This window comes from Chiloscyllium plagiosum, chromosome 8, assembly GCF_004010195.1.
Source record: "Chiloscyllium plagiosum isolate BGI_BamShark_2017 chromosome 8, ASM401019v2, whole genome shotgun sequence".
Taxonomy (NCBI): domain Eukaryota; kingdom Metazoa; phylum Chordata; class Chondrichthyes; order Orectolobiformes; family Hemiscylliidae; genus Chiloscyllium; species Chiloscyllium plagiosum.
The window spans coordinates 86,190,245-86,208,201 of record NC_057717.1 but is presented as its reverse complement, the minus strand read 5'-3'; the positions used below and the strand labels follow the sequence as shown (position 1 = coordinate 86,208,201).

General features: G+C 45.8%; 1 protein-coding gene across 7 annotated transcripts in view; it reads right to left on the bottom strand.

Annotated features, from left to right (window-relative positions):
- LOC122552157 (patatin-like phospholipase domain-containing protein 7) overlaps positions 1-17,957 on the bottom strand; it is a 44,926-nt gene that overhangs the window by 25,976 nt on the left and 993 nt on the right. For 2 of the 7 annotated variants that reach the window (XM_043694674.1, XM_043694678.1), the window contains exons 2-3: positions 4,458-4,539; positions 3,197-3,262 (exon numbers count right to left, since the gene is read on the bottom strand). In XM_043694674.1, coding sequence (XP_043550609.1) covers positions 3,197-3,262; positions 4,458-4,496 — 105 coding nt within the window. In that variant the 5' untranslated portion in view covers positions 4,497-4,539. Of the gene's footprint in view, positions 1-3,196; positions 3,263-4,457; positions 4,540-7,456; positions 7,674-12,564; positions 13,086-13,106; positions 13,128-17,957 lie in introns of those variants that run through there. The other 5 variants (XM_043694677.1, XM_043694675.1, XM_043694676.1 and 2 more) reach the window with 5 other exon arrangements.

Genomic DNA, 17,957 nt, shown 5'->3' with positions numbered 1-17,957 from the left:
CCTACTGAAATGCTGCCGAATACCTATCTCCCTCCCTCCCCTTTGCCTAGAGTTCTACACAGAAGTGTACCCTAAACCCCCTTCCCCAGATAATCTCTCCAACATCGTACTGTACAGGGTAAAGGTGGAACCTGTCAAAAAGTTGCAATAGAAAGTTGGGTGTGTGCTTGCATGTGCTATTTTAAGACTCACCCAGCCCCCAAAGGCAGCAACGGTCTTACTGTTGGTGTCCAGTCCAGCTGCTGGGGGACGGGGGCAAGTGGGCAGACGGGGTGTGGGGTGGGGTTGGAGGTGGACTGGAGGGCTCACAGAGGTAGGGTGGCCGGGTCAGACAGGGTTAGGGGCCGTGTTTTGGCTGGCTGACGGGGGCAAGTTTGGGTGGGATGGTCAGGAGGCAAGGACACGTGCACGGTGTGCTGCTGCCTAGTCTCCTGAACAGGGATCAGACTTGGCAAGTGCTCGCTGTGTCAATCCCATTGAACTGATGGGGGTGGGGGGTGCAAGAGGCTTCAGCAATGCTGCAGGCCCCTTACGTACAAGGGTGTGTGTCTGCTCAGGGACAAACCCTGAGACAGAGAGAGGGAACAAGGCAGGCAGAGCAAGGAAAAAAGGAAACTTCAGAAAACTGAGCCCCAGAAGAGAGGCATTGAATCAATTAGTTGAATAATCAATTATCCGTATCCACTGCTCTACCTTCATCAATGCGTTTTGTCACATCCTCAAAGAATTCAATAAGGTTTGTAAGGCATGACCTGCCCTTCACAAAGCCATGTTGACTATTTCTCATCAAACAATGCTTTTCCAAATAATCATAAATCCTGTCTCTCAGAATCCTCTCCAGTACTTTGCCCATGACTGATCTGTAATTCCCAGGATTATCCCTATTCCCTTTCTTGAACAGGGGAATAACATTTCCCACCCTCTAATCATCTGGCACTATTCCAGTGGACAGTGAGGATGCAATGATCATCGCCAAAGGTGCAGCAATCTCTTCTCTCCCTTCCCAAAGGAACCTTGGGTATATCCCGTCTGGCCCAGGGGACTTATCTATCCATCATGTATTTCAAAATTTCCAGCACAACCTCCTTCCTAACATCAACCTGTTCAAGCATATCAGCCTGTTTCACACTGTCCTCACAAACACCAAGATTCCTCTCACTAGTGAATACTGAAGCAAAGTATTCATTAAGGCTCTCCCCTACCTCCTCCTACTCTCGGTTCAAGTTCCCTCCACTATCCCTGATCAGCCCTACCCTCACCCTGGCAATTCTCCTGCTCCTCACATCAGTGTAGAACACCTTGGGGTTTTCCTTAATCCTACCCAAGGACTTTTCATGATCCCTCTAGCTGATTCTTCAGTTCCTTCCTGGTAATGTGGCGACCAGAACTGTACACAGTATTCTAAATGCGGCCGAACCAATGTCTTGTACAATTTTAACATGACCTGCCAGCTCTTATACTCAATACCCCATCCGATGAAGGCAAGCATATCATATGCCTTCTTGCTCGCTCTATCCAACTGTGCAGCAACCGCCAGGGTACAACGTACCTGAATTCCCAGATCTCTCTGCTCATCAACTTTTCCCAAGGATCTTCCATTAACTGTATAATTTGCTCTAGAATTAGACTACCCAAAATGCATCACTTCACATTTGCCTGGATTGAACTCCATCTGCCACTTCTCCGCCCAACTCTCCAGTCTATCTATATTCTCCTTGACAGTGCCCTATGCTTTCTGCTACTCCACAAATCTTTGTGTCATTTGCAAACTTGCTGATCCTACCAACAGTGCCCTCTTCCAGATCATTATGCATATCACAAACAACAGTGGCCCCAACACCAATCCCTGTGGAACACCACTGGTCACCTTTCTCCATTTCTGTTCTATGTAAATACAGAGTAAAAGGGTAGGGGAATGGGTATGGGTGGGTTACTCTTCAGAATGTCAGTGTAGACTTGTTGGGCCAAATGGCCTGTTTCGACACTAATCTATGTTCTATGTGATTCTAATCTATGTTTGCCTTTATTACAAGCTTCAATTACTGCAAATGTTGACATAAGGTGAATGGCAAAGCTACCACAGTAACATGATGGGAAATCTTTACACAGCAAGTTGTTACAATCTGGAAAGCATGGTAGAAACAGACGGATTTCACAAGACAATTGATGAGCATAAAAATAGTACAAAATCAAAAATTGCGGGGCATCGGAGAAAGGCAGGAACTGATTCTACTAGAATGGCCTGCATCCACATTGTAGGGAGTATATGATTCTATGCACGGACAGTCAGAATAGACACAACAAGCAAAATGGCCTTCTGTCTGTGCTATAACCATGGTAGGAATTTGGATGTAAAAGGTCACTTGAGCCATAATACTGTAGCCTGGAGTATGACCTTTGAACTAAGGTTCCCAAGCTCTATTCCATGAGCCCATTCTTCACTTCACCTATTTCTACTGTAGACTCATGTACAGAGACTGAACACCATTGTATTCATATCGTACACTATCAAAGAGGGCAGATTGAGAACTTTCAATGGACCTTGGCCTTTTATGGTCTAAAGACAGTCAAGAAGTGATTAAGTGGGATTATAGGAGGTAACAATGCCAGTTAATAAAACCATAAAAATCAGTTTTGTTCAGACTTAGTGCTGGAAGGAGTGCAGAGTCCGAGTAAGACTCTAACCTCGGGACCTGATGCATCAGTGGCAGAGTCCTTAACTATCTCAGCAAATCAGCAGTGAGCACTGGCATACATTTATTTGTTCATTTTGGACCACTGCAGGGACTCTTATGATCTACCAGCACTAACAAAACAAAGTGAAAAGCATGAGATTCCCTCCATACCCCATCAGCATACTAAAGTGAAGGGTTCACAGTGTCCTTGAGCAGTACAGAGCTGTCTAGCTGAGATGAAGTGTTACCAAACTTGCACAGGAGACCCATGCTACGTCTATGCACCACCAACAAACCAATGACCTTGGAGCCAATGTAACCCACGAGGTCCCAGCACAAATTTGCTTCGAGTTGATCAAGTACCTCTCATGTACCCTTGGGATATCTTTTTACCAACCTATGCTCAAACTGTCAGGGAATTTCCTCTATAGCAGGTAAGTCAGCCAGAGGGAGATTTCACAGCTTGGTTTACAAATCTGTTTAATATTAGATTGTCCAGAGGGAAAATAACTGTCACTTACCATGGTGGCTTGTTGCTGGTTTTCAACCAGAGTCTTCAGATCTAATAAATCGCCATCAGATTCATTCTGTATTTAAAAAAAAAAATCACTGTACATTTAGTAGGAAAAAGAAACACCAAAAGTATTAACTAATTGCAGCAAGTCAAGGTTATCAGCACATTGGTAACCAAAGCTTCAGTCCGTAAAAAGAAGGAAACAAGATTGTATCTTGTCAAAAAAAATCCGAGTTGTTTGATCTCCACCTCGGTTTCAAGTGTTGATGATCAGGGTTCATGTACATAATGAAAGGGAGGGAGAGCTGAAGATTGCAAACATACACAGAATAAATGGCAAAATACCAGAAGTCACTGTTCTCCCCATGTTAAAGCTCCATGATCATGTGCCAGCAGCCAGGCTCAGGCAGGGAGGATCTCCCTGCCAGTTGTACTGGTGGCTGCTATGCATCAAGGAAAAGGAGAAGCATCCCTTGAAACAGACTTGGTGTATTGATGTGCTTCGGTGTAACCCCTTATCTAATTCACAATGGCCCCTCAGTGAAAGATGTGGCCCTAGCCTATCCTGTAGCTGCATTGGTTTGACTACAGTGGCATCACCTGGTTTGAGGAACCCTTAGTTGGAGCTATGGGTAACAACCCCTTGAGTTGTGAGAACTTTCCGCTCCAGGCACAGAATATGCTCACTGCAGGAGCGACAAAAGCTGAAGCTGAACAATACAGAGGACGCCCTACCCACCATTCCTGCTTAAAGAGTTTTCACGTTTCAGTGACCAGCCCCCAAACAATTTCATAAGCAACTACCAGGAGGGAAACGCTCTCACATGTAATGACAGTGCTAGCTTATCTCTGGCTTGGCATGCAGTCTGATCTATGGTTAGTCAGAGACAGCACGAGGGTACTATCTCCCACTTAACAATGGGAGTCGTACAAAGAGCCCAAGCAAACTGTGTTAAATTAAATGGCAAAGAATGACAGGGACATGCAGAGGTAAAACCTTTGATGAGCCAAATGCAGATGGATGAAATCACATGCAACACGGACTCCACTAGCCAATCTAGGACATACACATATGCAACAGTACGAGGGAAAACTTGTACATCTTCCCACAGGGAGCCTTGCAACCTGAAATACTCAAAACCAGCAAAAGCCCACAGGTCACCACACATGCACACTTTCAGATAAGGCTTGCAAAACATAAAGAAACTACCACAAGCTTGAAAACAACAGCTCTTTAATAAGCATTTGTGGCATTTCCAATGATGTACCTCAAAATCGTCCGCCTGATGAGCTTCATTTTGCCCCATTCTTTTCAGTTCACTCTGTCAAGTCCTCCCATTGGTCTGGGCGCTTGTCCAGAACAAGGACAGAATGTGAAAAGAGAAACAAAACACAAAAGCCAGAAAATAACAATGGTCTCACTCTTGAATGCAAATTCTTACTTAATCCTGTCTGGGGACAAGCCAAGCATATTCCTCCCCTCAAATCAGCTCTTCTTTCTTACCCTCTCAAAACATACAGTAGCCAACAGCTTTTCCCCATGCTAGGGGAATCTAAAACGAGAAGGGTCAGTTTTAAGCGGAGAGGGGAGAGATACACAAGGGTCCAGAGGAGCAATATTTTTACACAGATGTGGCAACTGTCTGGAACAGGCTGCCAGAATTAGTGGTGCCAAAATTAACTTTGTCGCTTAAGAAACCTTTAGACAAGTACATGGATGGGATAAATAGAGGGGGATATGGACCAAAAACGGGCAAATGGGTCTGGTTGAATTGTGAAAACTTGGCAACTCGGGCAAATTGGGTAGATGTGCCTGTTTCTCTGCTGTAAACCTCTACAATTCTATATGACTAAATATCGAACATCCTCAACATACAAAGTTTTGACTTTGATCTGTTCCGGAGGTGCCAGAAGACTGGAGGTTGGCTAACATGGTGCTACGGTTTAAGAAGGATGGTAAGGACAAGCCAGGGAACTATAGACCAGTGAGCCTGACATCGATGGTGGGCAAGTTGTTGGAGGGAATCCTGAGGGACAGGATGTACATGTATTTGGAAAGGCAAGGACTGATTGGGGATAGTCAACATGGCTTTGTGCATGGGAAATCACGTCTCACAAACTTGATTGAGTTTTTTGAGGAAGTAACAAAAAGGATTGATGAGGGCAGAGTAGTAGATGTGATCTATATGAACTTCAGTAAGGGGTTCGACAAGGTTCACCTTGGTAGACTGGTGAGCAAGGTTAGATCTCATGAAATACAGGGAGAACTAGCCATTTGGATACAGAACTGACTCAAAGGTAGAAGACAGAGGGTGGTGGTGGAGGGTTGTTTTTCAGACTGGAGGCCTGTGACCAGTGGAGTGCCACATGGATCGGTGCTGGGTCCACTAGGGAGTGTTGCTGAACAAAGAGACCTTGGAGTGCAGCTTCATAGCTCCTTGAAAGTGGAGTCGCAGGTAGATAGGATAGTGAAGAAGGCGTTTGGTATGCTTTCCTTTATTGGTCAGAGCATTGAGTACAGGAGTTGGAAGGTCATGTTGTGGCTGTACAGGACATTGATTAGGCCACTGTTGAAATATTGTGTGCAATTCTGGTCTCCTTCCTATCGGAAGGATGTTGTGAAACTAGAAAAGAGTTCAGAACAGATTTACAAGTATGTTGCCAGGGTTGGAGGATTTGAGCCGTAGGGAGAGGTTGAATAGGCTCGGGTTGTTTTCCCTGGAGCGTCAGAGGCCGAGGGTTGACCTGATAGAGGTTTATAAAATCATGAGGGGCATGGATAGGATAAATAGACAAAGTCTTTTCCCTGGGTTAGGGAGTCCAGAACTAGAAGGCATAGGTTTAGGGTGAGAGGGGAAAGATATAAAAGGGACCTAAGGGGCAACATTTTCACGCAGAGGGTGGTACGTGTATGGAACGAGCTGCCAGAGGAAGTGGTGGAGGCTGGTACAATTGCAACATTTAAAAAGCATTTGGATAGATATCTGAATAGGAAGGGTTTGGAGGGATGTGGGCTGGGTGCTGGCAGATGAGACTAGATTGGGTTGGGGTAGCTGGTTGGCATGGATGGGTTGGACTGAAGGGTCTGTTTCCATGCCCTACATCTCTATGACTCTATGACTAAGTCAAGCCTCAGCAAATTACCTGGGCCAGCATCGTAACTGGTGGAAGGCAAGGCCACAGATTAACAACTATAAATTCCCACTGACAATGCAATGTACTGTTGCCCATCTCCGAGACACAACAGTGCATGCACAAAGATACAGCAGAGACTCTTAGAGCTCAATAAAACCCAATTAATTTACTAAGGAATAATACATGCTTTTAACTAGAAGAGTTATCTCGATCATTGTCTTTCACTATCCTGGGGTCTGTTACTACCCGCAAATGTTATATCCGGGACCTGAAAGTCCTGCTGAAAATCAAGGATTTCCTTAGGCTGCTTTATACACAGATCTCTGTGTCAAGTGTGATATCTTATTTGGAATTAACCATGCACATGACCAATCCTGAATGTTTTGTCTTAATGTATGCCTTATGTGGAATGATCTGTGCATCAACCAATTCAGAAAGTTGCATCTTTATTTGGTAGAGACAGCAGTTAATTACTTCCTCCAATCTTAGCTCTGAGCAGACCTAAGTCACTGAGCACAATAGAAGGCACATAACAGCCCATTGTAAAGCCTCCTATCAGTTCCTGTTATCTTCAGCCTTATATAACAGTATGTTTCCATATTCATAAATATGGTCAACACTGAGTTCTGCATTCATAGAATCGGTGGAGCAATTTGTACATCTGATAAAAGTGGAAGCAATCAACTTGAAAGCAATTCTGTACTCTTTGTTGCTAGAGTTTTAAAACTGGAGTTTTAACCATTAATTCCCTCCAATTACAGCAGTACTTCAAACATTTTTTCACTGTAACTCTACTTTGAATCTTGAAAATTGGTGAGAGATGGGTCGAGGAGAAAGACCAGTTAGAGCAGGGAGATCAGCCACTGTTACCACAGTGTGTGACCCAAACTTTCAGCTCACAACCCCACTGGAATGCTAACCCACACTTTCCTCACCCCGACAAACTACTCTCACATAACAGGGCCCATCCTATTGCCTGGCTATTGTTCATTATGTATCTAGTTCCATACACTCCCTTTTCCATTTGCTCCCGAGTAGAGCTACCAGCCTCATATTAGAGTATTCTCAACCCCCAAGACTATCTACTTTCACTGATATCATACAGCACATGGCCACAATTACTTCAGCTCACCTGTTGCTGAAGCCCATCTTTATTCAGCCTCTCAACCAGAAGGACATACAGGATTGAGGGATTCATGGGCTGAATGTTGTGTATTCAATTCTCATCAAAAACGTATTGAAGGAATTCAAATCAAGAGTGCCCCCAACTTCTGTTCACAAACCTCTTCCTGGCTTGTTCTCTCTTTCTCTTCAGACTTCATCTTGATAAATGGTTGCCACAAGTTGCACTAACAGGCTCAGCACTGTCCAACATTGCTACAAATAATTCGATTTCAAAAACATATTTCACAGGTTGGAGATATGCTTTGGGACAATTGAAAACGAGGAAAATGCTATACAGATGCAAAGTTGCTCCTTTTACCATCAACACAGCACATAAGCAATAAATAGGGCCAAGAATCACACCATGAATAAAGACCTCAATCATTACACTTCCATTATCACTTACATCCGCATCTATCAGACAACGACACAATTCTCCTTCAGTATAACTCTAGTTGAGGTGATTTCTACAACACAGGAAACCATTGGTAATCACAATCCAAATGCTTGACAATTCAACAATCAGAGGTCCACCGTTGTACGGCTGCAGCAGCTTTAAACGAGATTTAAATGGAGTCCAGATACAAACAAAGTCAATGATCTGGTGCTTGAGCATAAAATACACGTCAGTGACACTGCTTCCAACTCAATCTCATTTATAAATTCAGCAAAGATCACTATGATTAGAAGCAGCAAAGCTCTGTTATGAACAGATGGGAGGAGCTCCGCTTACTTGCTACGAGCTAACAGCAGAGAAATACTGATAGTGCTGCACTAATATCTGGCTTTGCAGGCAGTAGCAATTAACACTAGGACTCAGTTCAGAGATCGACTCACTACACTGTCCTCATGCAGCACTGAATTCCCATCCAGGGTGAAGTACAATTAGATATAACCTATGTCAGGTTTCCAGCTTTTTGTATTTTTCTTTGTCCTCTAGTACACAGAACTTTTATGTTAGTGAGCTCAGAGAATGATTAAACAGATAGCGCCTGCACTCTCCAGAGTTTAGAAAAATGAGATATGATCTCATGCAAACTTACAGCATTCTTAAACCTTTGGGGGAGGTGTGGGCATCAGAACCATCTCAGACTCGAGGGAAGGCCATTTAAGACTGAGGAGGAGATGGGGAAATGCTTTTACTCAGGGGGTGGTAAAGTTTTGGAATTCTCTACCTTGGAGGACTAAAAAGGCACACTCCTGGAGTATTTATCAGTTTCTGTTGACAGGTTTCTGGATATCAAGGGATATGGAGATAGCGTGAGAAAGCAGCATTGAGGCAAATCTGCCATGATCTAGATGGCAGAGCAGGTACAATGGTCAAGTGGGCGACTCGCTCTCATTTCCCACCTTCTGACAAAGTGCTTTATTGCAGCATTTATAATCACTCAAGTAGGTGTAAAAAAAAAACCAAGCTATTAAAGGCAAGCCATACATACAAGATTATGAGAGAGATTTAGGACAAGACAGATAGCGCATTGCGGTTTTACTTCCAGGGCGAGGTGGTGGTTGACAGTGACGGTTCAAGAAAATTTGTGCGCTAAGAATTCTGAGGCTGGTTCAAGTGGTGGAGCCGAAACTGGTTCAAGCGACACAGTTAGATTGAGCAGCTGGATGAAGGTTAGGTAGCTAAGTGGGAACAGGCAGGTATATAGAATCAAGCCATTTGCTCACCTGGAGGAGAAATGTTTATATGAGCAGAAGAGTCCAAATGAATTGAATTGAATTTATTGTCACGTGTACCAAGACATCGCGAAAAGCAATACAGGCAGATCACAGAGTTAAGTAGCATAGATCGTAAATGATAGGTAAATAGCAGCAAAAACAAAAACACAGGTACAGGCGAATGTCAAGAGTTTGCGAGTCCATTCCGTATTCTAACAACAGTAGGGTAGAAACTGTTTTGAAACTGGTTGGTGCAAAACAGGCTTCGGTACCTTCTCCCCGATGGTAGACGTTGTAGAAAAACATTGCCAGGGTGGGATGGAGCTTTGAGAATGCTGGTGGCCTTTCCTTGACAGTGGGCCCGGTAGATGTATCCTGTAGATGGGAGGTTGGCCTTTGTGATTGTCCAGGCTGAGTTCACCACTCTCTGTAACTGTCTCCAATCTTGAATGGTACAGTTACCATACCAGGTAGTGAGACATCCAGACAGAATGCTCTCCATGGCACACCTTTAAAAGTTGGCAAGGGTATCTTCAGCCACGTCCTGAAGCAGACTCACTACCACAGCCACATCTCCTTCCTCAGTGCCTGCTGATTCCACATGGACTCTGGACCAACCCAGTACACACTTCAACACCAAAACCTTCACCAACAATGCTCTTTCTGATGATCCTCCGCTCCATGCTATCAGTCATGCGCCACCATCTACTCTACCTGCAGTCAGTACCGCCCCAGCTCAGAGCCACACTTTCCCAGACTTGCAACGGACCTCTGCGTTTTGACATTCTCAGAGGGATACATGCGCTCAACAAACCGTATTTCTCTACTACATTGGAACGTAAGCTCAACAAACTTTCATGGACTTCCCTCCATATACTATTTCCTCGAACCTTCTCGTGGCCTCTGGAACCACCCAGACATCATTAGCCACATGGCCACTCCTTCCACAACCACCAGGGCATTCGATGACATCACTTTCGCCCCGATGCCGCCGCAGGGCTCGCAGCCACTGCCGTCCACACCACCTCCGGGACCCCCGCCCGTCCACCCAACCACCTCCGGGACCCCCGCCCGTCCACCCAACCACCTCCGGGACCCCCGTCCGTCCACCCAACCACCTCCGGGATCCCCGTCCGTCCACCCAACCACCTCCGGGATCCCCGTCCGTCCACCCAACCACCTCCGGGACTGCAGAGAAGATTACCGCCGCAGGATCCACCGGCATCGCTACATTCACCAGCACAAACGCGATAACTACCTTGAACATCACTTCTGCTCCTGCAGTTGCCACGGCGGCAACCACTTCCGCCCCACTAGAAGGCTGCATCGTTGACTTCACTTCCACCGCCAGTGACGTCAGCAGCCGAGTACCCAAGAGCAACGTCACCTCCGCCCCTGTTAACTCTACCATCAGCACCACTTCTGCCCCCTTTGTAAGCGTCACCTTCTTTGGGGACGTCACTACTGACCCCATAACCACACCCACTAAAGCCACTGTCTCCGCCCCACTTCGGACTCCAGGTTCTAGCTCTCACCCCACCTCCAACTCCAGCCCCACTCCAGGTCCTAGCTCCCATCCCTGCCGTGTCTTCACCATTCCCCCAGACCTCCCCCTCACTGAGGATGAAGGCCTCACCTTTATCTTTGTTTCCAGATTAATGAGTTTGACACACGCTGCGACCTGAACGTTTCTTCCGCCGCCTCCGTGTCTACTTTTACAACCAAGACACCTGCCACACCCACCGAGGACCTCTTCTCCCGCCTCCAACACACTCCATCCACCTGGACACCCCCTGCTGGCCTATTACCCGCCCTCGATCTCTTCATTTCCAACTGCCAAGCCATTAACAGCCTCAACCTGTTTGCCCCCTCCCCCACTCCAACCTCTCACCCTCACAATGCGCAGCCCTCCACTCCCTGTGCTCCAATCCCAACCTCACCTCAAGCCAGCGGACAAAGGGGGCGCATGGTAGTTTGGCGCACTGACCTCTACACCGCTGAAACCAGACGCCAACTCGAAGACACCTCCTCCTACCGCCCCCTTGACCATGACCCCAACCCCCATCACCAAACCATCATCTCCCAGACCATACAGAATCTCATCACCTCAGGAGATGTCCCAGCCACAGCTTCTAACCTCAGTTAGTGAACGCTGCACCGCCCGATTCTACCTCCTTCCCAAGATCCACAAGCCTGACCACCCTGACCAACCCATTGTCTCAGCCTGCTCCTGCTCCATTGAACTCATTTCCAACTACCTCGACTTTCCTATCCCCCGGTCCAGGAACTCCCCACATACGTTCGAGACACCACCCGCGCCCTCCACCTCTGCCAAGACTTCAGTTTTTCCTGCCCCAATGCCTCATCTTCACCATGGACATCCAGATGGTCTACACCTCCATCTGCCATGACCAGGGCCTCCAAGCCCTCTGTTTCTTCCTCTCCCGAAGTCCCCACCAGTACCCTTCCACTGAAACTTTTATTTGTTTGGCTGGACTGGTGCTCACCCTCAACAATTTCTCCTTCCAATCCTCCCACTGCCTCCAGACGAAAGGGGTAGCCATGGGCACCTGCATGGGTCCCAGCTATGCCTGTCCCTTTGTCAGTTCTGTAGTTACACTGGCACTACACCCCTCCCCTTCCTCCGCTACACTGATGATTGCACTGGCACCACCTTGTGCTCCCATGAGGAGGTCGAACAGTTCAATTTCACAAACACATTCCACCCCGGACCTCAAATTCACCGGACCATCTCTGACACCTCCCTACCCTTCCTCGACCTCTCCATCTCCATCCATGAGGACTGACTCAACACTGACATTTTTTACCTGAGGAAGAGGAGATGTTGTCAGGCCTTTGTAATGAAGATCACCGGTCTGTGAAGCTGGGTTCAAATCCCAAATTGTGAATCTGAAGTCAATAAATCTGGAGATTTTGGATTTGGCTTCAGAAAAGACTATAGTGCAAGTTGCCACTACATAGCGTCATAGAATCCTACAGCACAGAGACAGGCCCTTCGGCTGACCAAAATGTCCATCCACAGTAACCCCACCTCTCTGCACTTGGCCCAACAGATCCAGCCAGTTTATCACCGTCCTTCAGGAAAGGGAATTCTGTTACTACTGCTTGGCCTGAATTACGTCTCACAGTGATTCAGCTAAATACCCACTGAGGTGTTCCAATAAGCTGTTCAGTTATAATCCAATCACATCAAAAAGATCACGAACCCACTCTTTGGGGAGCCCATCTTTACCCATCACACCCTTCCCTCTGAGGAGTAAAGTATGATCAGCTCTTAAAAATAGGCCAAAACAGTTTTCTTTAACAGTTACTCTTCGGAGCGTCGGTGTGGACTTGTTGGGCCAAAGGGCCTGTTTCCACACTGTAGGAAATCTCATCTAATATACTCACTGTGCATTAAGTATTCAGACCTCTCTGATAAAGCATAGTGTTTAAGCTGCACACTGAAGGGTGAAATTACAAACCATGTCACAACACATCTCTTGCAGAGCTTTACTGCCGCATAGCACAACGTCCTCCAATTCAGAGCTTCTACACTTCGGACAAATATTCTAGAATACGAAATGGCTATCACGGGACACAGCTCGACCTGACCGCTGAACAATAACACACAAAGCTGCTCATTCATGCTCATAATTTAACCAGGTCCCTTCCTTAGCAAAGCTTCTGCTACATAACAAGTTGACCACTAATCAATCTCCTGTGTATCGCAGATTTGCTTCACATCTCTACTAACCTCTACTCTGCGAAGTACCAGATACATGTGAAGTGGCTGATTATAATTCGAGAGTTGGTACTGTTTACATTATGGGTTGCAGTTCATTTGGGAAATGCTTTTTCTTAGATATATCCCTATTAAATATTTAAACTGTCTAAATTTGAAAAGGTAAGAACCTCTGCGATTCACCCTCCATGCCCATACAAAGACTCACCCGACAGAGCAGGCAATGTGCTGATTGGTTATCAGGGTGACTGCCTGGACTCGAATGAGTCTCCCAACTTCCTGTCAATATGGAGTTAAAGCACTTTGCTGATTCAGCATTTTTTTTTGCATACACTGTGCACCAATGCAACATCGTTAAATACCACACGTATCAGTTTGGAGGCTGCACCAAGTTAACCCTGTACCAATGCTTTCCATTTCTGACTGGCCATATTGCATTCTCAAATGCCATTGAGAAACTCAGCCACGGCACACAGTAGGACAGGGCATTTTCATTTCAATTTCAGCACCCCTGCAGCTGCAAGATGTGACTCCAAGGTCAAGGATATTATAGATTAGATTAGATTACTTGCAGTGTGGAAACAGGCCCTTCGGCCCAACAAGCCCACACCGACCCACCGAAGCGCAACCCACCCAGACCCATTTCCCTACATTTACCCCTTACGCCTAAGGGTAGTTAAGGTGGAGGAGAGTAAACAGCCAGAAATGGCGGTCCATGACAGGACCAAAAGCTCAGCTGATGGCTTTGCAAAGTGGGGGACCAGAAACAAAGTGGGGCAGCCATGTGAGCTGATGATGTCATGAGATCACCCACCAACAGCTGTACTCTGTTCCAACAAGTCCCTGCTCTCTCAGGCCCAGTCACCATGCTCTCAGTTCACCCTCAGGGGTTGTGACAAGTTGCGAGCCCCAAAATGGAGTCTCAGTGGGAAAATATCTGGGAAGCAACAGCTCAGTTAGAACAAGAAATGGTATTCTGCAGATTTGAGAGAGTTAAATAAAGGAACTAAGATGCAGGACCTCAAAAAGATTTCAGATTACTTTTGTTGCCATGCACTTCTGAACACAGAAAGAAGAATGTTGTCGGGGAGGGGGAAATTTAGATTCCTGGGATTTGTGAGATTGATTCTCTGGAAGCCTGAATCTATACCGGACAGATAGTTTGAATCGGAACTGAACCAGGAGCAGTTTCATTACCATTGGGGAGGGTTTAAAACAACTCATCTGGAAGCAGACTTTAACAAGAAGCAATGCAAAGTTGGATATTTTCTTCATTTTTCTGTCTTTCTAGTCAACGTTTTGCTTTACTTTTGTGTTTTAAGACAGCGCCAGACAATAGTGACATTATACAACACTTCTCACTGTATTCTGTAACAAGATAGACGTGACAATAAATAAACCAATTTTTTTTTTAAAAATTTGAACAACAGATAGAGATCAGTAACATCAGAGCAAGAAATAGTAAGGTAGCAAGTGACTCTAAATAAAGGGAATGCAATAAGATCTGAATGTGGAATTATTGCAACGGAGTTCGCTTAATAAGGTTAAAGAGCTGCTGACAGAGGCAGCCATTTGAAAATATGATGCAGCTGTACAAAGAGACATACGTGCTACCAAATACTTTCACCCTGCACTCATCCGGATGAAATCCCAAGAATACCGCATCTCAAACATATGCTGCAACAATAATGGACACAGGTATCTTTAAAAAAAAAAGGGCAGGACTGGGTATTAAAACATTCTAAGATACAAAAGAGTTCTGGAAGACAAAAGGAATGGACGACAGTGGAAGCTTTATTAAGCAGAGCATTAAAAAAGGGACTGGAACTAGATGAAACTACTCTTGAAAATGGTCACCATGAATACCATCAAATTGCTCAATTCCCATACTACCATTCAGAACTGATAATTCCCTGGCTTTCCTCTCTCACCTCTTGAAATAATACAGTGGCATACTTAACCTTCAAGCCTAAAAGATCCAATCTCAAATAAAGACTTCTTTGAAACACTGGGATAGAAATCATCTCGTCGTCAGAGGTCCAATGCTCTGGTGAATATGGGTTCAAATCCCAGCACAGGAGAAGGTGGAATTTAAATTCAATTAATACTTCTGGAATTGAAGGTTAGTTTTATGGTCAACATCAATGACACTATCATTGGTGACCCAGATGGGGTTTTTACAACAACCAATGTCCTTTAGAGAAGGAAATCTGCCATTCTTATCTGGCCAATAAGTGACTCCAGACTCTCAGCAATGTGTGGTTGACACTAGTAAATGTTACAACTCTGCACCAAGGACACTTCCTTCATTCAATCAATAGAATCACACCCTCACTGGCCTGTGTGTTTCCTATTTCAATCGATGCAGGCATGATGGGTTGAATAGCCTCCTTTTGTGCCTTGGCTATTCTGTGAATTGGTGAACAGGGTTGTCAATTGAAGGTTGGTCTACTACTGGTGTGAGAGATTGCAGCCTGCTTTCTGTCTCCAGGCTGGAGCAGACTGGTTGGGCTCGTACTGCTGATGCACTGACTTCCCAAGGGACAATGAGGGCAACAAATGCTGTCCTTCCCAGAAACACCCACAGGCCACAAGAGAAGAAGAAATTAAGTTAGAATTGGCCTTAGAGATTGAAATGTTCAAACATGCTGTGTAAACAGGAACAAGCCAACAATCTTGCCTTTTGTCGATATCAATGTACTGTATCTTTCCAGTCAACAGCAAGTCGACGAGCCCACATTCAGGCTCTCACCTACCCACCCCCACTACAATGAAACTCTGGTTATAGGTTTGCTCACTGAGCAGGTAGATTTGTTCTTGAACGTTTCATCCCCATGCCAGGTAACATCATCAGTGAGCCTCTGACGAAGCACTGATGTACTATCCCACTTGGTCTGTTGTGGTGGGTGGTATCACTTCTGGTTCTTTTTCTAAGCGGTTGGTAAATGGGGCCCAAATCAATAAGTTTGTTAATGGAGTTCTGTTTGAATGCCAGGCCTCTAGGAGTCCCATGCACATCTTTGTTTAGCCTGTCCCAGGGTGGGTGTATGGTCTCAGTCGAACTGGTGTCCCTCTTCATCTGTGTGTAAGGATACCAGTGAGAGTTGGTCATGCCTTTTGGTGGCTCGTTGGTGCTTGTGTATCCTGGTGGCTAGTTTCCTGTCCAATGTAATGTTTGTTGCAGTCCTTGTAGGGTATTTTGTATGTGACGTTCATTCTGCTGGTTGTAGGTACAGGATCCTTTAAATTCATCAGGAGCTGGTGGTGGGAGGGTTGTGGGCTACCATGATGCCTGGGGGCCAGAGTGGTCTGTTGTCATCTTCGAGATGTCTTTAATGTATGGCAGGATGGCTGGAGTCTCTGGGCATGTTGTGTCTTGTTTAGGATGTGTAGGAATTGGCAGACTGCGCTTATCGGGTACCAGTTGTTCCTGGATACGTCGTACAGGTGATTTTCCTCAGCTTCCCTTAGTTCCTAAGTGCTGTAGTGTATTTGGCTCATTTAAATAACGTCCTGATGCAGCTCCATTGGTGGATGTTGGGATGAATGCTCCTGTAGTTGATCTGGTCAGTGTGTGTGGCTTTCCTGTAAACGCTGGTCTGTAGTTCTCCATTGTCTTTGTGTTCTACCATGACACTTAGGAAGGGGCGTCTATTGTGTGAATAGACTTTGGTGAACATCATACCGGTAAGGAGGTTGTTTAAGTGTTGGTGAGTTTCTTTTCATTTGTTGTGTTTTGTGATGACAAAGGCATCAGCCACATAGTGGACCCAAAGTTTGGGCTGGATCATACAAACAACCACCAAGCACCAACGAGCCACCAAAAGACATGACCAACTCTCACTGGTATCCTTACACACAGATGAAGAGGGACACTAGTTCGACTGAGACCACCCTGGGACAGGCTAAACAAAGATGTGCATGGGACTCCTAGAGGCCTGGCATTCAAACAGAACTCCATTAACCAACTTATTGATTTGTGCCCCATTTACCAACCTCTTAGAAAAAAGAACCAGAAGTGATACCACCCACCACAACAGACCAAGACACATAAATAGCAAGTGGGACAGTACACCAGCGCTTCTCAGAGGCTCACTGATGATACCACCTAGCATGGTGAGGAAATGTCCAAGAACAATAAGGGCGGTATGGTGGCTCAGTGGTTAGTACAGCTGCCTCACAGTGGCAGGAACCCGGGTTTACTTCCAGTCTCGGGCAACTCTCTATGTGGAGTTTGCACGTTCTCCCCGTCTGCATGGGTTTCCTCCCACATTCCAAAAGATGCGCAGGTTAGATGAATTGGCCATGCTAAATTGCCCACAGGGTTTAGGTGCATTAGTCAGGGGTAAATGTAGGGAAAATGAGAGTCGGTGTGGATTTGTTGGGCCGATGGGCCTGTTTCCACATTGTAGGGAATCTAATCTCAAGTCTACCAGCTCAGTGAGCAAACTTACAAGCTGATCCACAACCTCAGCAACAAGTCTTGTCTAAAATCACAAACAATAAAATTCCCGCCCCTGGTTCAGCTTCTCATAACATTGTCATGGATAGCATTAGGAGATCATCATGAAGGGGAATACCAAATGAAAACATTCATCCAGCCACCAATATCCCACAAAAGTAAAATACTGCTGGCCACGCAAAATGGGCTTCATGAGCAGCATGTTCCACCTCAAAATTGCAGGGCTGACTCAGCATTTGCTGACTAGAAATCACCCAGACGGCAGTAAACCCAGGGAAAAAAAACATCAGGCCTTCACTGCAATTACAGAACAACCTCGGTTGTCCGAACATCAATTATCCGAATTTCAGATTATCTGATCAAGATCTCAAGGGCAAGTAAAAACATTATCAGTTATCCAAACAATCGGTTATCTGAACAAAATACTCCCCGCTTGTCTAGTTCAGGTAATCAAGGTCCTTCTGTATCTGCACGACACCGAAACTTCAGGAATCAAACAAATGGGAGAGGGCGTGGGAGGAGCGAGACAGGAGGGGGTGTGGGGGAGAGGGGCTGGCAGTGAGGGGCTGTGGGGGTGGCATGGGGTGCGGAATGCAA